Genomic DNA, 17258 nt, shown 5'->3' with positions numbered 1-17258 from the left:
TTAGCCTACTCAGTAATGCCTCACACAGAAGAAGCCTTTTGATTGTCCTTGCAATCTTTATCTTTACAGAATGATGTAATCTTTATTATCCGGTTTCTTTTTATTGTTCCCTTCTCTGCACCATTTCCCATCCTGCCACATCCTTTGAGGTAACGGCAGAGGGGGCGGAGGTTCAGCTGCACATTCAGGATTTATTTAGAAAGTATTTGTATAGTGAGATTGTGATTTTTCTCTGGTTTCTTCTCTTTTCTTTTCCTAATAAACCCTAACACTCAATTTCAGCTTGGGTTTTCGGTTTGTTGAGGGGTTTTCTTTGCCTCTGGGAGCACAGAGCTCATACTCAGAATCACAGAACTCTTAACGCCATGGTCTTGTTCCTGAATGCTAATGGGCACCTCAGCATCACTGACAGGCCATGGAAAGTGAAAACTGATTTTTTCCAATATATGTTACTTTACATTTATCTCCCTAGCATTTCATTCCTCCATCACTTGGCATCATTTTTACAATTCCTTATGGACAGTCTCCATCACTACTGTATTTATATTATGACTGCTTACACACCTTCTCATCCAGATCCTTTATGATTATTCGTAAGAACGAAAGAACTACCAGACACCTGCAATAACAGCCCTGATGGCCTTTCTGCTGTGACAAACCTGTTCCTCTGGGTGAGTGACAACTGCCTGTGGGGCAGCCTGACTCCTCCCAGGAGCAGAAGGAGAGGCCGCAGGTTTTCTGCCCCTCTGCTCTGCTCTGGGGGAGAACCCCACCTAGTACTGGAGGGTACTGCCTCAGGCTCTGGGGTCCTCACCACAGGAAGGACATGGAGCTGCTGGAGCAGGGCCAGAGGAGGCCATCAAGATGCTGGGAGGGCTGGAGCCCCTCTGCTGTGAGGACAGGCTGAGAGAGTTGGGGGGGTTCAGCCTGGAGAAGAGAAGGCTCCAGGGAGACCTTGGAGCCCCTTCCAGTCCCTCAAGGGGCTCCAGGAGAGATGGGGAGGGACTCTGGATCAGGGAGGGGAGCCATAGGATGAGGGGGAAGGGTTTGACCCTGAAAGAGGGGAAATTGGGATGAGATCTGGGGAAGAACTTGTTTGGTGTGAGGGTGGTGAGAGCCTGGCCCAGGTTGCCCCGAGAAGCTGTGGCTGCCCCATCCCTGGAGGGGTTCAAGGGCAGGTTGGAGGGGGCTTGGAGCAACGTGGTCTGGTGGGAGGGGGTGGCACTGGATGGTCTTTAAGGTTCTTTCCAACCCAAACTATTCTATGATTCTAGTCTATGATTCTTTGCCCCACCCAGCCTCAGAGCTGTCCCTAAACCTGTCCCAGCCGAGTTCTTCCCTCAGGAACATGAACCACCCTCCTACTCACAAAGCTGCAGAGGTTTCCCCAGGTCCTTTTGCTGACCTCAGCACATATTGATATTCCCTCAGCCCTGCTAGAAAGGCTGCTCCTGGACTCCTTAGGCCACTTCTGCCTCACTTAGGAGGCCAAAGCCTGAACAAACAGATTCCAGTGCTCCCCCCTCAGCCCTGCTAGAAAGGCTGCTCCTGGCCTCCTTAGGCCACTTCTGCCTCGCTTAGTGCTATACCACGGGGAGGACAAAGCCTGAACAAACAGATTCCACTGCTCCTCACTGGTTGTTGGCAACATGCTCCTGTTTTAAAAACAAGCAATATGCTATAAATCTGTAGTTATACGTCTGTACCTTATATCACTGCATTTCATCTCACCGCTATGGTTCCCATATCCAGACCACCCAGTTATTTCAACCACAGTCGTGCTTCCTCTGCTTCTGTGGGAATGTCCATTTTCACGTTGTCGTGGTTTCAGCCGAAATCACCACAACCGAACCAACAGATGGCCCTTCCCCACCTCCCGCCCCCCAAAAGAGGAGAGGAAGAGATAAGGAGATTGAAAAGTTTAGAATTAACTAAACTACTTTAATCAAAAAGAATATTAAAATAAAAGAGAAGAAAATAATGAAATAGATACAACATATTCCAGCTCTGGAGTCAGGAACACACGGATGGGGATCAAAGGCAGATGAACAGACAGGGTCCTCTTCGGACATCGGCCATTGCAGGAAGAGAGTTGACCCTTTGATCCCTCAGCTTTTATACTGAGCATGGGGCAGATGGGATGGAATACCCCTGTTGGTCAGGTTTGGGTCACCTGTCTTGTCCGTTCCTCCCCACAGATGTGATCCCTCTACGTTTTTCCGTTTCTGACCCTCTAAGGGGCAAATAACGAAAATTGGCTGCCCTTGGTTGTTATAGCAATAAGTATAAGCAGGGGCCTCTCTGCACACCATTCCCTGGCACGTAGCACAAACATTGGTCTGATCACTCTGAGAAGGAACAGTTTTCTCCACAACATGCCGTTAATTTCAGAGAGTTAGAAAAGGCCTAACTAAAATGCAAAGTTACAGAACACAAAATTGATCCGGTTTTACCTCAAACCGGGACACACGTTCTCAGTCCTATAGGTCTGTGATATCTCACACACCCAGACTCAGGCAGGGAAGGGGTCAGGTGTGAGATACACCCCTCTTCCTCCTCCGTTCTGCAGAAGCTGGACAGACCCTGGTCTCAGCTCACAGATCTCTTCCTCTGCAATCCTACTTGTTGAAAAAGGAGCAAGACACTACTTCTAAGTTATTGGTTATTTTTAGGGATCATACCTAAATTATTCTTAATCTCATGTGCAGTAACAGTGCATAGAAGTCCCCCACTTCCTCCATCTTTCCTTTGTAGCTTTTATAGATGAACTACCTACAGGTCCTTCCTCTTTGAGGTCATTCTCACACTGCTCTCATAGCCTCTAAGACCAAAAAATCTTTATTTATCTGATTTTCCTAATACTTGTAGACTCTCTCCATACTCCTAATGAATTTCTTCAGGTGATTTTTTTTTATCCACTGAGGTCCTCGAGGTCTTTTCTTTTCCTTTGCTTGGGTCCCACACTACTGCCAGTTTCAGTATCTTAAAATCCCAGGTGTCTTTCACTGCAGATACTGGAATTCAGTGGAATTATTTTTATTTATCAAGTAGCAAATTAAAAGCCATCTCATTTGATTACCTTTAGATCTTTAATAATGAGGGACAGCAAACAATCAATCTGCATATTTTTCATGATTTTATGTGACTCTGTCACACCAATCCCTACATCACCTCTTTTAAAAAATGAAGAGTCCTCATCTATTCCTTCTCTTCCCATATGGAAGGTGTTGGAGATATCTTTGTACCTCTTCTAGGTTGCCTACAGCCCTCTGAGCTGGGGTCACTCAACTGCTCAGCGTGGAAGACACAGGCACACCACAGATCTGAGGGATACAGGGATTGGTAAATTCTGCTTCCTGACTTTTTCCCCCCCCGTTTGTCATATTCAATTCCCCTTCCTTCCTGCAGCCGAGCCCCGCGCTGCTCGCTCGGAGAACGCTCTGCAATGACTCCAAGAGCTCTTCTGTGAGTGATAATAGTGCAATTAGGACCTATCAATGTAAATGCATGATTACAGTTCGTTTTCCCTGCATGCATTATTTTGCATTTGTCATCACTAAATTTCATCTGCTACATTAGCACATATCCACTCACATATACCATTCACCAGCCATCATCCCTTTCCTGGTGCACAGACCCCCAGATGTTCCCTGGTCCTTGGATGCTGGAGCATCTTCCCTAGGTCATCTGAAGCCCAGGAGATGCCAAACTAAAATAAAGGCACTATAAAATTTTACTGTAAAAAATGATCCCCCCCCCCGGTTCACTTGTCAACCCAAACCAACACTGCCCGTGTTGTTAGCTGTATTCTGTGTACAACCTCAAACGGGCTTATTTCCAAGTCTGGGACCTTATTTCTGCCCACAGCCACACAGGTGACACGTCTTGGATGGCAAATAAATGGCACATCAGGAAGGGCCATCATTCCTGGATGGAAGCTGGAGGTGACACAGAGACGGTGCGTTGCACAGCACTACAGTGGGACACAGGCAGCTCCCTGAACACACTGCAGAAGTGGTGTGGCTTGGACAGCAGCAGTAGAAGCTGTGTGCTTCCTAAGCAGGCCTTCAGGAACAGCCATGGCGCTGCCTGTTCTGCCTGCATTCACAGCCGATGGTGCTGGGCCCTCTCTCCTGCCACCAGCCAGGACACGCAGTGAGTTGAGGAACCTGCGGGACTCTCAGCTCGAGCTGTTCCCAGGCCGTGGGGTGGGGAGGAGATGTGACCAACGTGGCCTGGGATGCTCCTCCAGCACTTCTCTCCATGGTTAAGATTTCACTTCTAAATAAGAACTCCTCAAAGTGAATGGATTCATGTTAAACTACAAACCTGATGCCGCAGCTCCTGTCCCAGCCATGGGCAGTGGCCGCTGATTTCCCAGGGACCGAGGGTTCCTCTCCTCCTCTCCCAGCAAGTCCCACTGAACTTTTCCTCCAGTTTCCTCCAGCAGAAACAACCCTGGCCTTGCCAAGGCTTTTAAATCATCCCTCATCCTAACCATACAGAATTTTCCAATGTTTTCCATATGATCCACAGGAAGCTGAGACCCCCGGTAATCGTGCATCACCAGGTACTACAGCACCTTGGCCACGGGAGAAGCAGAGTTACCTTTCTCCCTCTGCAACGGGGCTGGTGAAAGACACATTCTCACCCATTAAGCCTCCAAACAGTTGCCCAAGGCGTGTTCATTCAGGGATTTCAGTTCCAGACACGAGTTTGAGCCGACAGCCTGTGCTCAGCTCCATGGGAAACGAGAGAGAGAAGCACAGGATTTGGCGTGGGTGACTTTGCCCATCAGCAGCTAATGTTCCCCACCAGCCCCGAGGTTGCCTGGGCTCCAGGAGCTCCTGCAGTTTTCTGTTATGGCGATTCCACCTGCCTTGCAAGAAGTTCCAGGAAAGAGGGAAGCTGGAACCCTCCATGTGGCAGTGAGAGATGAACCCCCCCAGCCAACCGACGGGCACTGGGAGGCTCAGGCTGCAGAGCCGCAGGGGACAGTCCCTCCAGCCACGCTCTGGGCACAAGACATCAGCCACAGAGGGTCCCTGTGGGGGCTCCTATGTCTTTCCATGGTTTCCAGTGTTTTTCTGGCTCCCTTGGGTACTACTCCGTTGGGTAGGGTTAGGAGGGCTGGGAGGCAGGGACCAACAGAAAGAGAATTTATGAGCTTATTTGCAGCATCAGGAGAGCTCCAAGCATCAACATCAGCTCCTAATCATTGACTCAACTCTCCTTCCCGATCGTTCCATCTGTAGACATGGCAGCAGCAGACACGGAACGGGACCAATATCTGGTTTTCTTCCCTTGTTTGCTGTTGCACTCTTTTTCAGACTGTATGTTGTTTGAAGCCACAGGAGACTCTCAGCAGTGTTTTGCGTGGTTGTGTGTATGTGTGTATTCATCTCTCAACAAGCCATAGACAAAGCCAGAATGCAAACAATCCCTCTCCATCCTTTTTTGCTTTGCAGAAGCGCGGGTTTACAGGGGCTTCCCCAAGCCCTCAGCTTCTCATCTGTTACCAACGCTTGGGACTGACAGACTGAAAAATGTACCCAGTGTAAGTGAGGCCGATGATCCTTCCCAACTAGAGATCAATAAAAACCATGCTGCTATTTTCTAGGAGAATCCATGGGATTCCCCAGCACCCACCTTCCACACCACCACAAAGACTGTGATTCTTCAGTTTTGGGTGATCCTTGATGCAAGAATTTGCTCCCACCTGGCTGTTTTTTCTCTAATAATCAAAGGGAAGGGTGGTCCAGCCTGGAAGGGTGGTCCTGGAAGCCACTGGGGAAGTAGAAGATGACAACATTGACAGACTATGGAGAAAACAATGTTCAACCTGTCTCATCTGGGCACATGGACAGGCACAGCCTGGGGACACTCCACGCCTCCAAATGCAGAGCAGAACCGCTTCCCAGCCTCCCTGGGCACTGCTTTCACCAGCACAGGGGGACATGACTGACCATGGTCGCTGCTACGGCAACGTACTTGAGCAGGTGTCCAAACTCAACCTAAATGAATCCCAGAATCCCAGACTGGCAGGGGTTGGAAGGGACCTCTGGAGATCATCTAGTCCAACCCCCTGCCAGAGCAGGGTCACCCAGAGCAGGTCCCACAGGAACGTGTCCAGGTGGGGTTTGAATGTCTCCAGAGAAGGAGACTCCACCACCTCTCTGGGCAGGCTCTTCCAGGGCTCTGCCATGCTCACAGAAAAGATATTTTTCTTCATGTTCAGATGGAGCTTCCTGTGTTCCAGTTTGTGCCCGTTGCCCCTTGTCCTGTCACCAGGCACCACTGAGAAGAGTCTGGCCCCATCCTCTTGATACCCGCCCTTCAGTTATTGATAAGGATTCACAAAGTCCCCTCTCAGTCTTCCCTTCTTCAGGCTGAACAGACCCAGGTCTCTCAGTCTTTCGAATGAAAATGGCTTATAAACCTCAGCAAGGACTGGCAGGGTTGAAAAATAACCACCCCATTCAAAGGAGAAAGCCTAAACCCTAGTGATGTCCTTTATCTCCACCACGTTCTCCCAATGCTTGGGTCAGGCTGCTCTCCCACCCTCCTCCTCCTCCTGGTCACCAGCTTCAGTTCACTTCAATCAGAGACTTAAAACCCATTCACTGAGACAGTCTCATGTATCAGAGACTGAAACACCTTCAGGAGTGGCCAATGTCACCCTCTGGTGAGGGGGCAGAGCCGTGCGTGGTTCTTCCCATTGGCCCAACGCTGCTGGGAAATGCAGTTTGTCCCTGACCACGTCCCATTGCTCTACTGGTTTCAGGGTTTCCTAGTTTGCAGCTCTGTGTGTCCCACAGTCTGGACAGGGAAAGGGTTCTTCCAAAACCGGTCACCAGCGCATCCAAAGCATTTCAAGAGGAAAGAAACAGAGAGGCTTTGGAGCCAAATAAGTCATCATAACCATGTCCAAACAGTGACAAACAGGCAGAGGTGTGTCACAGTGAAGGACACAGCCCAGCACCAGCCGAGGAGGTGACCGAGCACCGTTCTTAGGCAGGTCCTGACCCTGAGCACTCCTGGTTAATGAGAAAGGTAAAGAACACACTTAAAACAAATATATTCCTGTTGCTTCACTGAGATTATACAGCCCCTGACACACACTCAGAGCCATCGGACCAGGGACATCACCACAAAAACCACAAGTGCAGCCAATGTGCCCTTGTGGCCAAGAGGCCAATGGGATCCTGGGCTGCGTAGGGAAGAGTGTGGCCAGGAGGTGGAGGGAGGTCATTCTCCCCCTCTGCTCTGCACTGGGGAGGCCACCACTGGAATCCTGCCTCCAGTTCTGGGCTCCCCAGTTCAAGAGAGACAGGGAACTGCTGGAGAGAGTCCAGCGAAGGGCAACAGAGATGATGGAGGGATTGGAGCATCTCCCTGATGAGGAAAGGCTCAAGGAGCTGGGGCTCTTTAGCCTGGAGAAGAGAAGGCTGAGGGGAGACCTTATCTACGTTTACAAGGATCTAAAGGGAGGTTTGAAGGAGGATGGAGCCGGACTCTTTTCAGTGGTTCCCAGTGACAGGACGAGGGGCAACGGGCACAAGCTGGACCATGGAAAGTTCCACTCCAATCTGAGGAAGAACTTGTTTGGGGTGAGGGTGGCAGAGCCCTGGCAGAGGCTGCCCAGGGAGGGTGTGGAGTCCCCTTCTCTGGAGATCTTCAAGCCCCACCTGGATGCTCCTGAGTGATGTGCTCTGGGCAGCCCTGCTTTGGCCGGGGAGTTGGACTGGATGATCTCTAGAGGCCCCTTCCAACTCTGACAATGCCGTGATTCCGTGATTCAAAGAAAATGTTTGGAAACCTTGATTCCTGTGTCCTATCTCTGTTTCTGAATCAAAATACTTTCTTTTAAAGGGAATTATTAAACTTAAAAAAATCATGTAGGGACATACATCACAAGTGACAATCCATCTTGTTAAACTATTTGCTCCTTTCATTTTACAAAGACAATTTTCTCAATACAGCTAAGCCGGAAAAAAACCCAAACCGAAATTCCACATTTTTTCCTTATCAGAATATCCCAGTTGAACCTGAATGAAAAGCCACGATTTAAGCCAAGAGTTCACATGCTCAGCATGCACCTTTGAGAAACCATGTTCTGTTTGTTACAGCAGGACTAATCAAGGTGAAATTAAATTGTATTCAGTGTAAGGTGTACACTCACACACACACTTGTGAAAAGAACTGAAACCGTCATTTCTATGTCTCTTTTTCATGAAACATTTTCTTCTTGTATTTTGTGGTTACCAACGACTGTGTGAGCCACAATCTATCTTCACAGCACGTTCTAAACAGGATTTTGCTCGGCCGTGGAAAGACACAGGGAAATACTCATCCTGCAAAATCTCCCCGGAAACACAACCAGCTCTTTCAAATGGAAAAGCCACTTTTCTGTCTTAATTAAAGGTTTCGGGAGCATTCAGGGAGATTTAGTCTAAAGAACTAGAAAGCATAAAACTCCTTCGGTGGTTGCACAAAGAGATCTAAATTGGTACGGGAAGGGACCTGCCTGCTGTTTGTCTCTGACCCCTCAGATGGGGTATATCGCCGTCCTGACAGCGTTTGTCGGCGCAGCAGCCCCAGCTGGGCACCCGTTCCCCAAAGGAGACACCCAGAGATTAAAGAGGACTGCTTTTTTCAGAAGTTTCTCTGTACACAGGCACGGAGCAGGGGAACGGGGCAGGTCCTGGCAGCACTGCAGTGTCCCACTAAACATAAGCTTTTTTGTGTGTCCGTGAAAACCCACCGCAATCTAAACAGCTCCGAAAATCCAGGGCAAAGCAATTTGCTGAAGGTCACCTAAGAAGGTCTGAGAGAACGAAATGCAGAATTGGGCACAACTCTCCACGTCCAAAGGAAAAAGCTTAACCATTTGGTTATCTTTTTATCTGTATCGCTATGTTGGGATAGGTACAAATTACAAATCACAACCCAACACCACCAGGAGCTGGTAAAACAAGCAGAGAAACCTGCATCCAGCGTCCCTTCCAGGTATACCTTTGTATTCTGCCTTAGCTGCCACCAGCCCCACCAGCAGGACCAGAGACAGACCAACCTCCATCCCTGAAGAGGGGACATTCCCTGGGGACACAGGGACAGCCTCTTGGGAAAGAGAGCAGCTTGAACACAACCCCCCCTTCACTCCTGGGCAGGAGGGCAGTGTGGCAGCCTCCTCTCCGTGCTGCTACAGAACCACCCCACGCGGCCATGAAGAAGGGGCTGTGCCTTTCAGTGAGTTTTGCCAGCTCTCGGGCAGGAGCCAGACACCGAGCTGTCCCCACATCACCCCCCAGAGCAGGGATGGGCAGGACATCACAGACCAAGAGCTGTGAAGAGGCCGGTGGGGGAGCACACGGCCCACGTCTGCGTCCAAGGAGAAGAGGAGGCTGAGGGGAGACCTCATTGCCCTCCATAGCTCCCTGAAAGGAGGGTGTAGCCGGGGGGGGTCAGTCTCTTCTCCCAGGTGATAGGAGAAGAGGAAATAGCCTCAAGTTGTGCCAGGGGAGGTTTAGGATGGATATTGGGAAAAATCTCTTCCCCGAAAGGGTTGTCAAGCCTTGGAATACACTGCCCAGGGCAGCGGTGGGGTCACCATCCCTGGAGGTACTTAAAGCCAGACAGACATGATGCTGAGGGACATGGGTTAGGGGTAACTTGGCAGAGCTGGGTTAACAGTTGGATTTGATAATCTTAAAGGTCTCTTCCAACTAAAATGATTCTATGATTCTAAATCTGTACCTCTACTTGCACCTACCCTGCAGCTCTAGCGATCCAGACGTCTCAAAAGCACATAAAAACTGGGGCTCTCCACCAAGACTACATCAACGCTTCCTCGGTGTGCTCAGAGGGGGAGCTCGACTCGGCAGAGCTGAACCAGCTCCAACCCCACCGCCTGCCAGGGCAGGGCTCAGGCTCGGGACGCTCTCCTGCAGCCCCGCTGCCTCGCCTGGAGGAAGAACCGTCTCGCTCTGAGCCAACAGCCCATGCAGAGGCCAAAATACAAGGCATTAAGGGCCCCTGCAGCACCGCGTGTGAGCGGGGGCTCCAGCTGATAGAACAGCGTGAACACAAGCCATTATCTGCATCTCTCATCTGTGAAGCCGTGACAAGGGCACTGCCCCCACAGAGGAGCAGGAGGCTGCATGTTTTGAAGACACAGCCAACCGGGATGCAGACCGATGGGCTGATAACGGGGGCACCTGCTGCACCCTTAGGGCTTTTCACACTTTTTGTAATTTCTTTCAAAACCTGCACAGCTGCTGTGACATTCCCACCAGGGTTGTCACCATATGATTTTTGAGTCATATAGTTTTAGCCCATCAGTATTTGATCACGCATTTAGAATCCTAGAATCCTAGAATCATCTGGGTTGGAAGGGACCTTCAAGATCATCTAGTCCAACCATCAACCGAACTCTGACAAAAAAAACCATCACTAAACCATGTCCCCCAGCACCATGTCAACCCGGCTTTTGAACACCTCCAGGGATGGTGCCTCAACCACCTCCCTGGGCAGCCCATTCCAAGGCTTCATAACCCTTGCACTGTAAACATTTTTCCTAATATTCAACCTGAACCTCCCCTGGCACAACTTGACGCCGTTTCCTCTTGTCCCATCACCTGTCCCTTGGGAGAAGAGACCGACCCCCCCCTGGCTACACCCTCCTTTCAGGGAGTTGGAGAGAGCCAGAAGGTCTCCCCTCAGCCTCCTTTTCTCCAGCAGGCAGCTCCAGCCACTCTGCCCCCAGCCTGTAGCGCTGCAGGGGGTTGTTGTGACCCAAGGGCAGGACCTGGCACTTGGCCTTGTTGAACCTCATCCCGTTGGCCTTGGCCCATCCATCCAGCCTGTCCAGATCCCTCTGCAAGGCCTTCCTACCCTCCAGCAGATCAACACTCCCACCTTGTTTAGTGTCATCTGTGAACTGACTGAGGGTGCACTTGATCCCCTCGTCCAGATCACTGATGAAGATGTTAAAGAGAACCAGCACCAGTACCCAGCCCTGGGGGACACCATTTGTGACCGGCCGCCAACTGGATTTGACTCCATTCCCCACCACTCTCTGGGCCCGGCCGGTTTTTAACTCAGTGGAGAGTCCTCCCATCCAAGCCACAGGCAGCCAGTTTCTCCAGGAGGATGCTGTGGGACACTGTACCAAAGGCCTTGCCAAAGTCCAGGTAAACAACATCCACAGCCTTTCCCTCATCCACCAAGCCAGTCACTTTATCATAGAAGGAGATCAGGTTGGTCAAGCAGGACGTACCCCTCATGAACCCGTGCTGGCTGGGCCTGAGCACCTGGGTGTTATTTAAGTAACAAGCAGGCGCTGAGAGCTGTGAAGAGAGCGCAGCCAGTGCCCTTACACATGAGCAGTGCTTACCCGGGGGTACGAAAACAGCCAATGCAATATCATTTTCATTACAGGAACTTGCTGCAGTGCAGGAAATGTATTCCAAAAGAAAAAAAAATATCAGAGGATGTAAGGTGCTGTGCGGGCAGGGTTTGCATCTCAGCACCTGGCACCTCCCGTTCCCACCAGCGGAGCTGCATCTGCTGACACTCACCAGCCGGTTGGCAAGAGCAATGGTACACGCTGTAGCTTCAGCTTCTTGCTGACATTTGAGTTTGTCTGAAGTGGCCTTCTCAAACTTGGCTGTGAGCTTCCCCAGGTTCTCATTGAGGCGCTGCACGTGAAAAAAAAGGAGGACATAACAGCATAGTTTTAGGGAAAGCCCTTCTCTAGAGACAGTTCTCCCCAGACTCCACCACCAGGACACAGACCCTGGGGGTGTTGTTGCAGCAGGCCCAGTCTGAAGCAGCCATGTGCTGAGCTATTTGACTGTAACTCACATCCCGCACACAGGGCAGAGGCAAAGCACACACAAAAGTGATTTATTGGTGGCTCTGCCCTGGTGTGCATTTAAACAGGGAAAGGGGGTACTCCTGGCCAAACAGCTCTGGCTGTGCAACGGGCAAGGCAGCTAAGGAAAGAGAATGCTGTATTTCCTGATGCTGCAGCCCCCTTGGACTCAGCCCCTGAGGCTCTGCTGATTCACCAAGTTCTGCTCAGGTCCCCAAGGGGCTCCTTGAGAAGCTCCATTTGAACCAGCTCCTCACCAGGCCTCCTGCACCCACCTTCTAGGAGGGAACATGATAAATAAATCAATAAAGCTGTTCTTGCTGAGATTGTTGGGATTTTCTTTTTTTGTCTGCGTATGTTTGGACTCGATGAGTATAAATCAATAAAGCTGTTCTTGCTGAGATTCTTAGGATTTTCTTTTTTTGTGTGTGTATGTTTGGACTCGATGATCTCAAAGGTCTCTTCCAACCATGAAGATTCTGTGATTCTGTTCTGCTCCTAAAGCTACCTGAGCAAGTGTCACAGGACACTCCTACATAGGAGCCCAAGTGGAGCTAGGTGGGACCATCTCAGGTGCAGGTGGGCTGCAAAGTGCTTCAGGGCTGAGAAGGGGCAGGAAGGGCCCAAACCACCTGGAGAAAAAGTAAAGGAGCCCTTTCCTTGACTGGAGCTGCTCACTCTCCAACAAGCACTGGGAGCATTTCAGTCCTGATAAGAGAAGTTGAAATAATAATTGATTCTCCCTGCACCCCATGCAAATTGCTCAAGGCTAAACTGCCTGTAAATCACGTTAACACTGTTTGACAAAACTTCTGTCTCTGCGTGCATATGGATGTATGTGCACAGGGATGTATGTGCATACAGATGCTCATATATATCCACCCCCATGACACAAGCAGGACGTGATGGATGGGTGTCTGTGAGTTCCCACCAGACGAGCTCTGCACAGCCAGCTACAGCTGTGTGTGACTCAGAGAACACACCTTCTGCTACGGGTTCACTCCCAGACTTGTAGCCACCTCATTTCCCAGGCAGACAAAGGAGAGGGAGAGGTACTTATGATTTCCAACAATCAGAATAGTCTCATTTATTACTAAAAATGGGTGTGCGAGAGCTCGGGGCCGGGTTGTGAGCAGGTATGAATCACCCACACATCAGTGAAGTTCTCCAAGACAACCCAGCTCGGTAAGTGAGGATATACCTCCACATCCCCTCCCACGCTGAGCAGTGCATCATCACCCATCTGCCGAGCAAAAAACTCACCTAAAACGGTCAGTTTTGCAAGTGCATGCCAGTGGAGAACCAATAATCCCCCCAAAGATTGCCATTTGCTTTAACAAAATCCCTCTTCTTGAAAAAAAGAAGAAAAAAGAAAAAAAAGAAAAAGAAAAAAAAAAGAAAAAAGGAAAAGCTCACGCATTAAAAGCTTTAGAAATGAGCAACAAAAAGGGATGAAAAAAGTTCCACTGCACTGTATTTCACATCTGAGAAGGAAGAATTAGAGGCTAAAGACCTCTAAATCCATCCCTGCTCCAGGCGCTGTGCCCGCCCCCCTTTCATCTGCAGCAGGAAGGGGCTAGGCGAGAGCTCTGGAGATTTTTTTATATTTTTAGTTGGAAAGTGTAGTAAGCATTTGAAGAATAATAAGCCTTAGGAGGCATCAAAAGAGTTACGTATTTTTTAACATGAAGATGGAAGGTGGAAGAGATGAGTCCCCGGATGGGGAGGGACCGTGCTGCCCTTCTCCAGGTGTGTATCTCGAAGCCCAACCTGCCAGCCTGGCGAGAGCACAGCTTGGTTCTGAGAGGGGATTGTGCACAAACTGGGGCATCAGGACGAAGGCACAGCCACAGAGGATGCTTTCCTTACGAGGAAGGATGTCAGATTCACAACACCTTAAAAAAGGCAGGTTTTGGAGGGCAAGTTCCAAAATAAGTCAATATTTTGATTCATTTGTCAATATATTTTACTTATTTTGACTTTATTGACCTTTTTTTTTTTTTTTTCCCACCTAGAATATCCATCTCTAGGACCTGGACCTGTTGGAGTGGGGCCAGAGGAGGCCACGGAGATGCTGGGAGGGCTGGAGCCCCTCTGCTGAGAGGACAGGCTGAGAGAGTTGGGGGGGTTCAGCCTGGAGAAGAGAAGGCTCCGGGGAGACCTTGGAGCCCCTTCCAGTCCCTAAAGAGGCTCCAGGAGAGATGGGGAGGGACTCTGGATCAGGGAGGGGAGCCATAGGATGAGGTGGAAGGGTTTTAAACTCAAAGAGGGGAGATTTATACTATATATAAGGAAGAATTTTTTTATGCTGAGGGTGGTGAGAGCCTGGCCCAGGCTGCCCAGAGAAGCTGTGGCTGCCCCATCCCTGGAGGGGTTCAAGGCCAGGTTGGAGGGGGCTTGGAGCAACCTGGTCTGGTGGGAGGTGTCCCTGTCCAGGGCAGGGGGTGGGACTGGGTGGTTTTTAAAGGTCCCTTCCCACCCAAACCATGCTGTGATTCTAAGCGGTGGCTGGGAGCCTTTCTGCAGCAGGAGGGACCTGGAGAATGGTGAGTGATGGGACACTGTGCTAAGGGACAGGCTGGTGGGGTCCTGGGTGGTTTCTACATTTTAAATCAGTGGGTGTTGGTCGGGGCACAGCAGGTGGAGAAAAGCAGTATGTCTTTTAGCAGGGAGAATTTTCTGAAGGAAAAAGAGAAAGGTGAGAATCTACTCTCTAGAGAAAGGAACTTTAATCACACAGTAATTTCTTCTATTTAGTGATTTTTTTCTTTTAAAGCAGGAAAAATCTAAAAAAGCTCAAGACATACCAACAGGGAGCCATGCAGTGCAGAATTATTAGACTCCTACTGAAGCAGCCTTCATCCTGGAAGACGTGCTCATCACCAGGGACGGAGCACGGGGGCCAGCCCAGCCCGGCTCTGTGCTACCATCCCTCTGAGTCAGCCCCCAGTTCCTCCCCCCTGCCCCTCTGCACCTCGCCTCACCTCATTGGTTTGAGATAACGAGTTTTCTGAGGACCCATGAGTAGAGGTAAATTACATTTTAAAAATTAGATAGGAATAATAAGAATTAATAATTATCCTTCCTATTAAAGTGCAAGCAAGGCTGGAGAAGAATAGGTGAGAAGTAGAAAGCAGAAATGAAAGGGGTAGAAAAGACAATGATCTACTGAATCTCTGGATTCCCACCCTTCACTTAAAAATACATGAGTGAGAGAAGCAGCTTTCTCCAAAGAAAAGGTGACTTGCGTGAGGGGTCCCACCAGAGGGCAAGCACTTACAGCAATTTTGGCCTTGATGCTGGCCAGCTTCTCCTGGGCGGCCGCCAGCTCGGCGTTGGCTCTGCTGAGGGCCTGTCGCTTGGGCGCCACGTCGCAGTACACCGCGTGGAAACGCACGATGTTCACCACCCAGGAGCAGAGGCCGGCCGCGGCGTAGGACTTGGTGGTCACAAATTCAGGTTTGAACTTGGGATCTTCCAAATAGGGCTGAAGAGCTTTGAGGCAGTTCTCGTGGATGTTCTCCTTGTCGAACTTGATCAAGGAGTCCAGGAAGCCATCCACCCTGGCCATGGAGGCTTTCGCTGCTTTCCAGCTCCTGTCCTTGGGGATTTTTCCTCCTGGGGCCATCAGCACCATCACGGCTGCGGTGACATTGCTGACAGCTGAAGGTGGCGACCCAAAGGACCTCAGCTCTGTCAGATTCTTCTGAAATGGGCAAAAAACAAGGTTGTTAGACAAGAATGAATGGGCTTTCTTTTCACTTTGCCACTAATAGAGGCAGGCTCCAAAGCTATCAAATCTGATAAATTGGGTTTCTCTCAGCCCGTTGCTGCCTGTAAATCCCCACTCCACATGTTTTCATCCTGTTTGCTCCACTCCCTGCCTCCAGCTCCTTCCATCCCCCCAGGACCAGCACAGCACCCAGTTCCTCCCCAGACTCCCACCCCTTTCTGCTGCCTGGGGGACAGAGGGGTTTCTTCCCTCTCAGAAGACGGGGATAAGGAAATAGGAACTTTTCCAAATAATAAACCTCTACAAATAGCCCCCAGCCCCTCTAAAAATCCCTTGCAGAGCTTTCCTTCACACTCAACCGCTCCCTGTGCCCAATGCCCAGGTGTTAAGGTCTGGTTGAGCTATCTGTGTGCCCCCATAGCTCCCCGGGACCACCATCCAGCCCATATTTAGGCACTGTCACCAAGAACCATCAGCGGGAGAGCAGTCACTGGGGTGCACAAGCAACACCCCTCACACAAGAATCACCTCATCTCCAGGGACACCCTTCTCTGAGCGGGAGTTCCCATCTCCTCCACTGCCAGCACAGGCGGTTCTAGCAAGTCCCTAATATTAAGTAGGATGAATCTTAACCTAAGCAGAAAAACGCCAATTTGGGGAGAAAGCAGGCATTTTCTAACACAACCACGACACCGCGCTGCTGAGGGTTTGATCTGCTGACACCCAAACCCCTCTCTCCGGGCACTTTTTTGCCTTTGTGTAAGAAAAACCAGTGGAAGTGGATCAGCTGTGCCAGATGAGACACTGTCAAAACAAGGGCAAGGGCTGCTTCAACACCAGTTTAATAAAAAATCCATGAACTTCTGTCAGTTCCACTTTCTATCAGTTTTGAGTCATTCTGAATCTATATTCTCTGATATTTTGCGTCTATCAGGCTCTGTCTATGGAAGCAGGGTGGAATATCACAAAATCACAAAATCACATGCGGTTGGAAGGGACCTCTGGAGATCATCCAGTCCAACCTCCTGCCAGAGCAGGTCCACCCAGAGCAGGTCCCACAGGAACGTGTCCAGGTGGGGTTTGAATGTCTCCAGAGAAGGAGACTCCACCACCTCTTTGCGCAGCCTCTTCCAGGGCTCTGCCACCCTCACAGGAAAGAAGTTGCTCCTCAGGTTTAGATTGAACTTTCTATGTTCAAGTTGGTGCCCATTTCCTCTTGTCCTGTCACTGGGCACCACTGAAAAAAGACTGGTCCCATCCTCCTGACACCCTCCCTTTAAGTATTTCTAGGTGTTGATCAGATCCCCCCTCAGCCTTCTCTTCTCCAGACTAAAAAGACACAAGTCCCTCAGCCTCTCCTTGTAAGAAAGATGCTCCAGGCCCCTCATCATCTTTGTAGCCCTCTACTGAACCCTCTCCAACAGTTCCCTGTCCTTCTGGAACTGGGGAGCCCAGAACTGGACCCAGTGCTCCAGCTGGGGCCTCCCCAGGGCAGAGCAGAGGGGCAGGATGACCTCCCTCCACCCCCTGGTCACCCTCTTCCTGATGCCCCCCAGGATGCCATTGGCCTTCTTGGCCACAAGGGCCCATTGCTGGCTCATGGTCATCCTGTTGTCCACCAGGACTCCCAGGTCTTTTTCCTCAGAGCTG

The 17258-nt window shown here is 50.2% G+C and overlaps 1 protein-coding gene across 1 annotated transcript in view; it reads right to left on the bottom strand.

The window, feature by feature from the left end:
• The window catches only part of DNAH9 (dynein, axonemal, heavy chain 9), a 257020-nt gene that overhangs the window by 118718 nt on the left and 121044 nt on the right, over positions 1–17258 (bottom strand). Inside the window, exons 50-51 of the mRNA XM_014962673.1 lie at positions 15156–15581; positions 11580–11699 (exon numbers count right to left, since the gene is read on the bottom strand). Of these exons, the coding sequence (XP_014818159.1) occupies positions 11580–11699; positions 15156–15581 (546 nt within the window). The remainder of the gene's footprint in view (positions 1–11579; positions 11700–15155; positions 15582–17258) is intronic.

The sequence above is a fragment of the Calidris pugnax genome, unplaced genomic scaffold (genome assembly GCF_001431845.1).
Source record: "Calidris pugnax isolate Ruff unplaced genomic scaffold, ASM143184v1 scaffold470, whole genome shotgun sequence".
Classification (NCBI taxonomy): Eukaryota; Metazoa; Chordata; class Aves; order Charadriiformes; family Scolopacidae; genus Calidris; species Calidris pugnax.
Note: the sequence above shows the minus strand (reverse complement) of the source record. Positions and strands in the feature narration are given on the sequence as shown.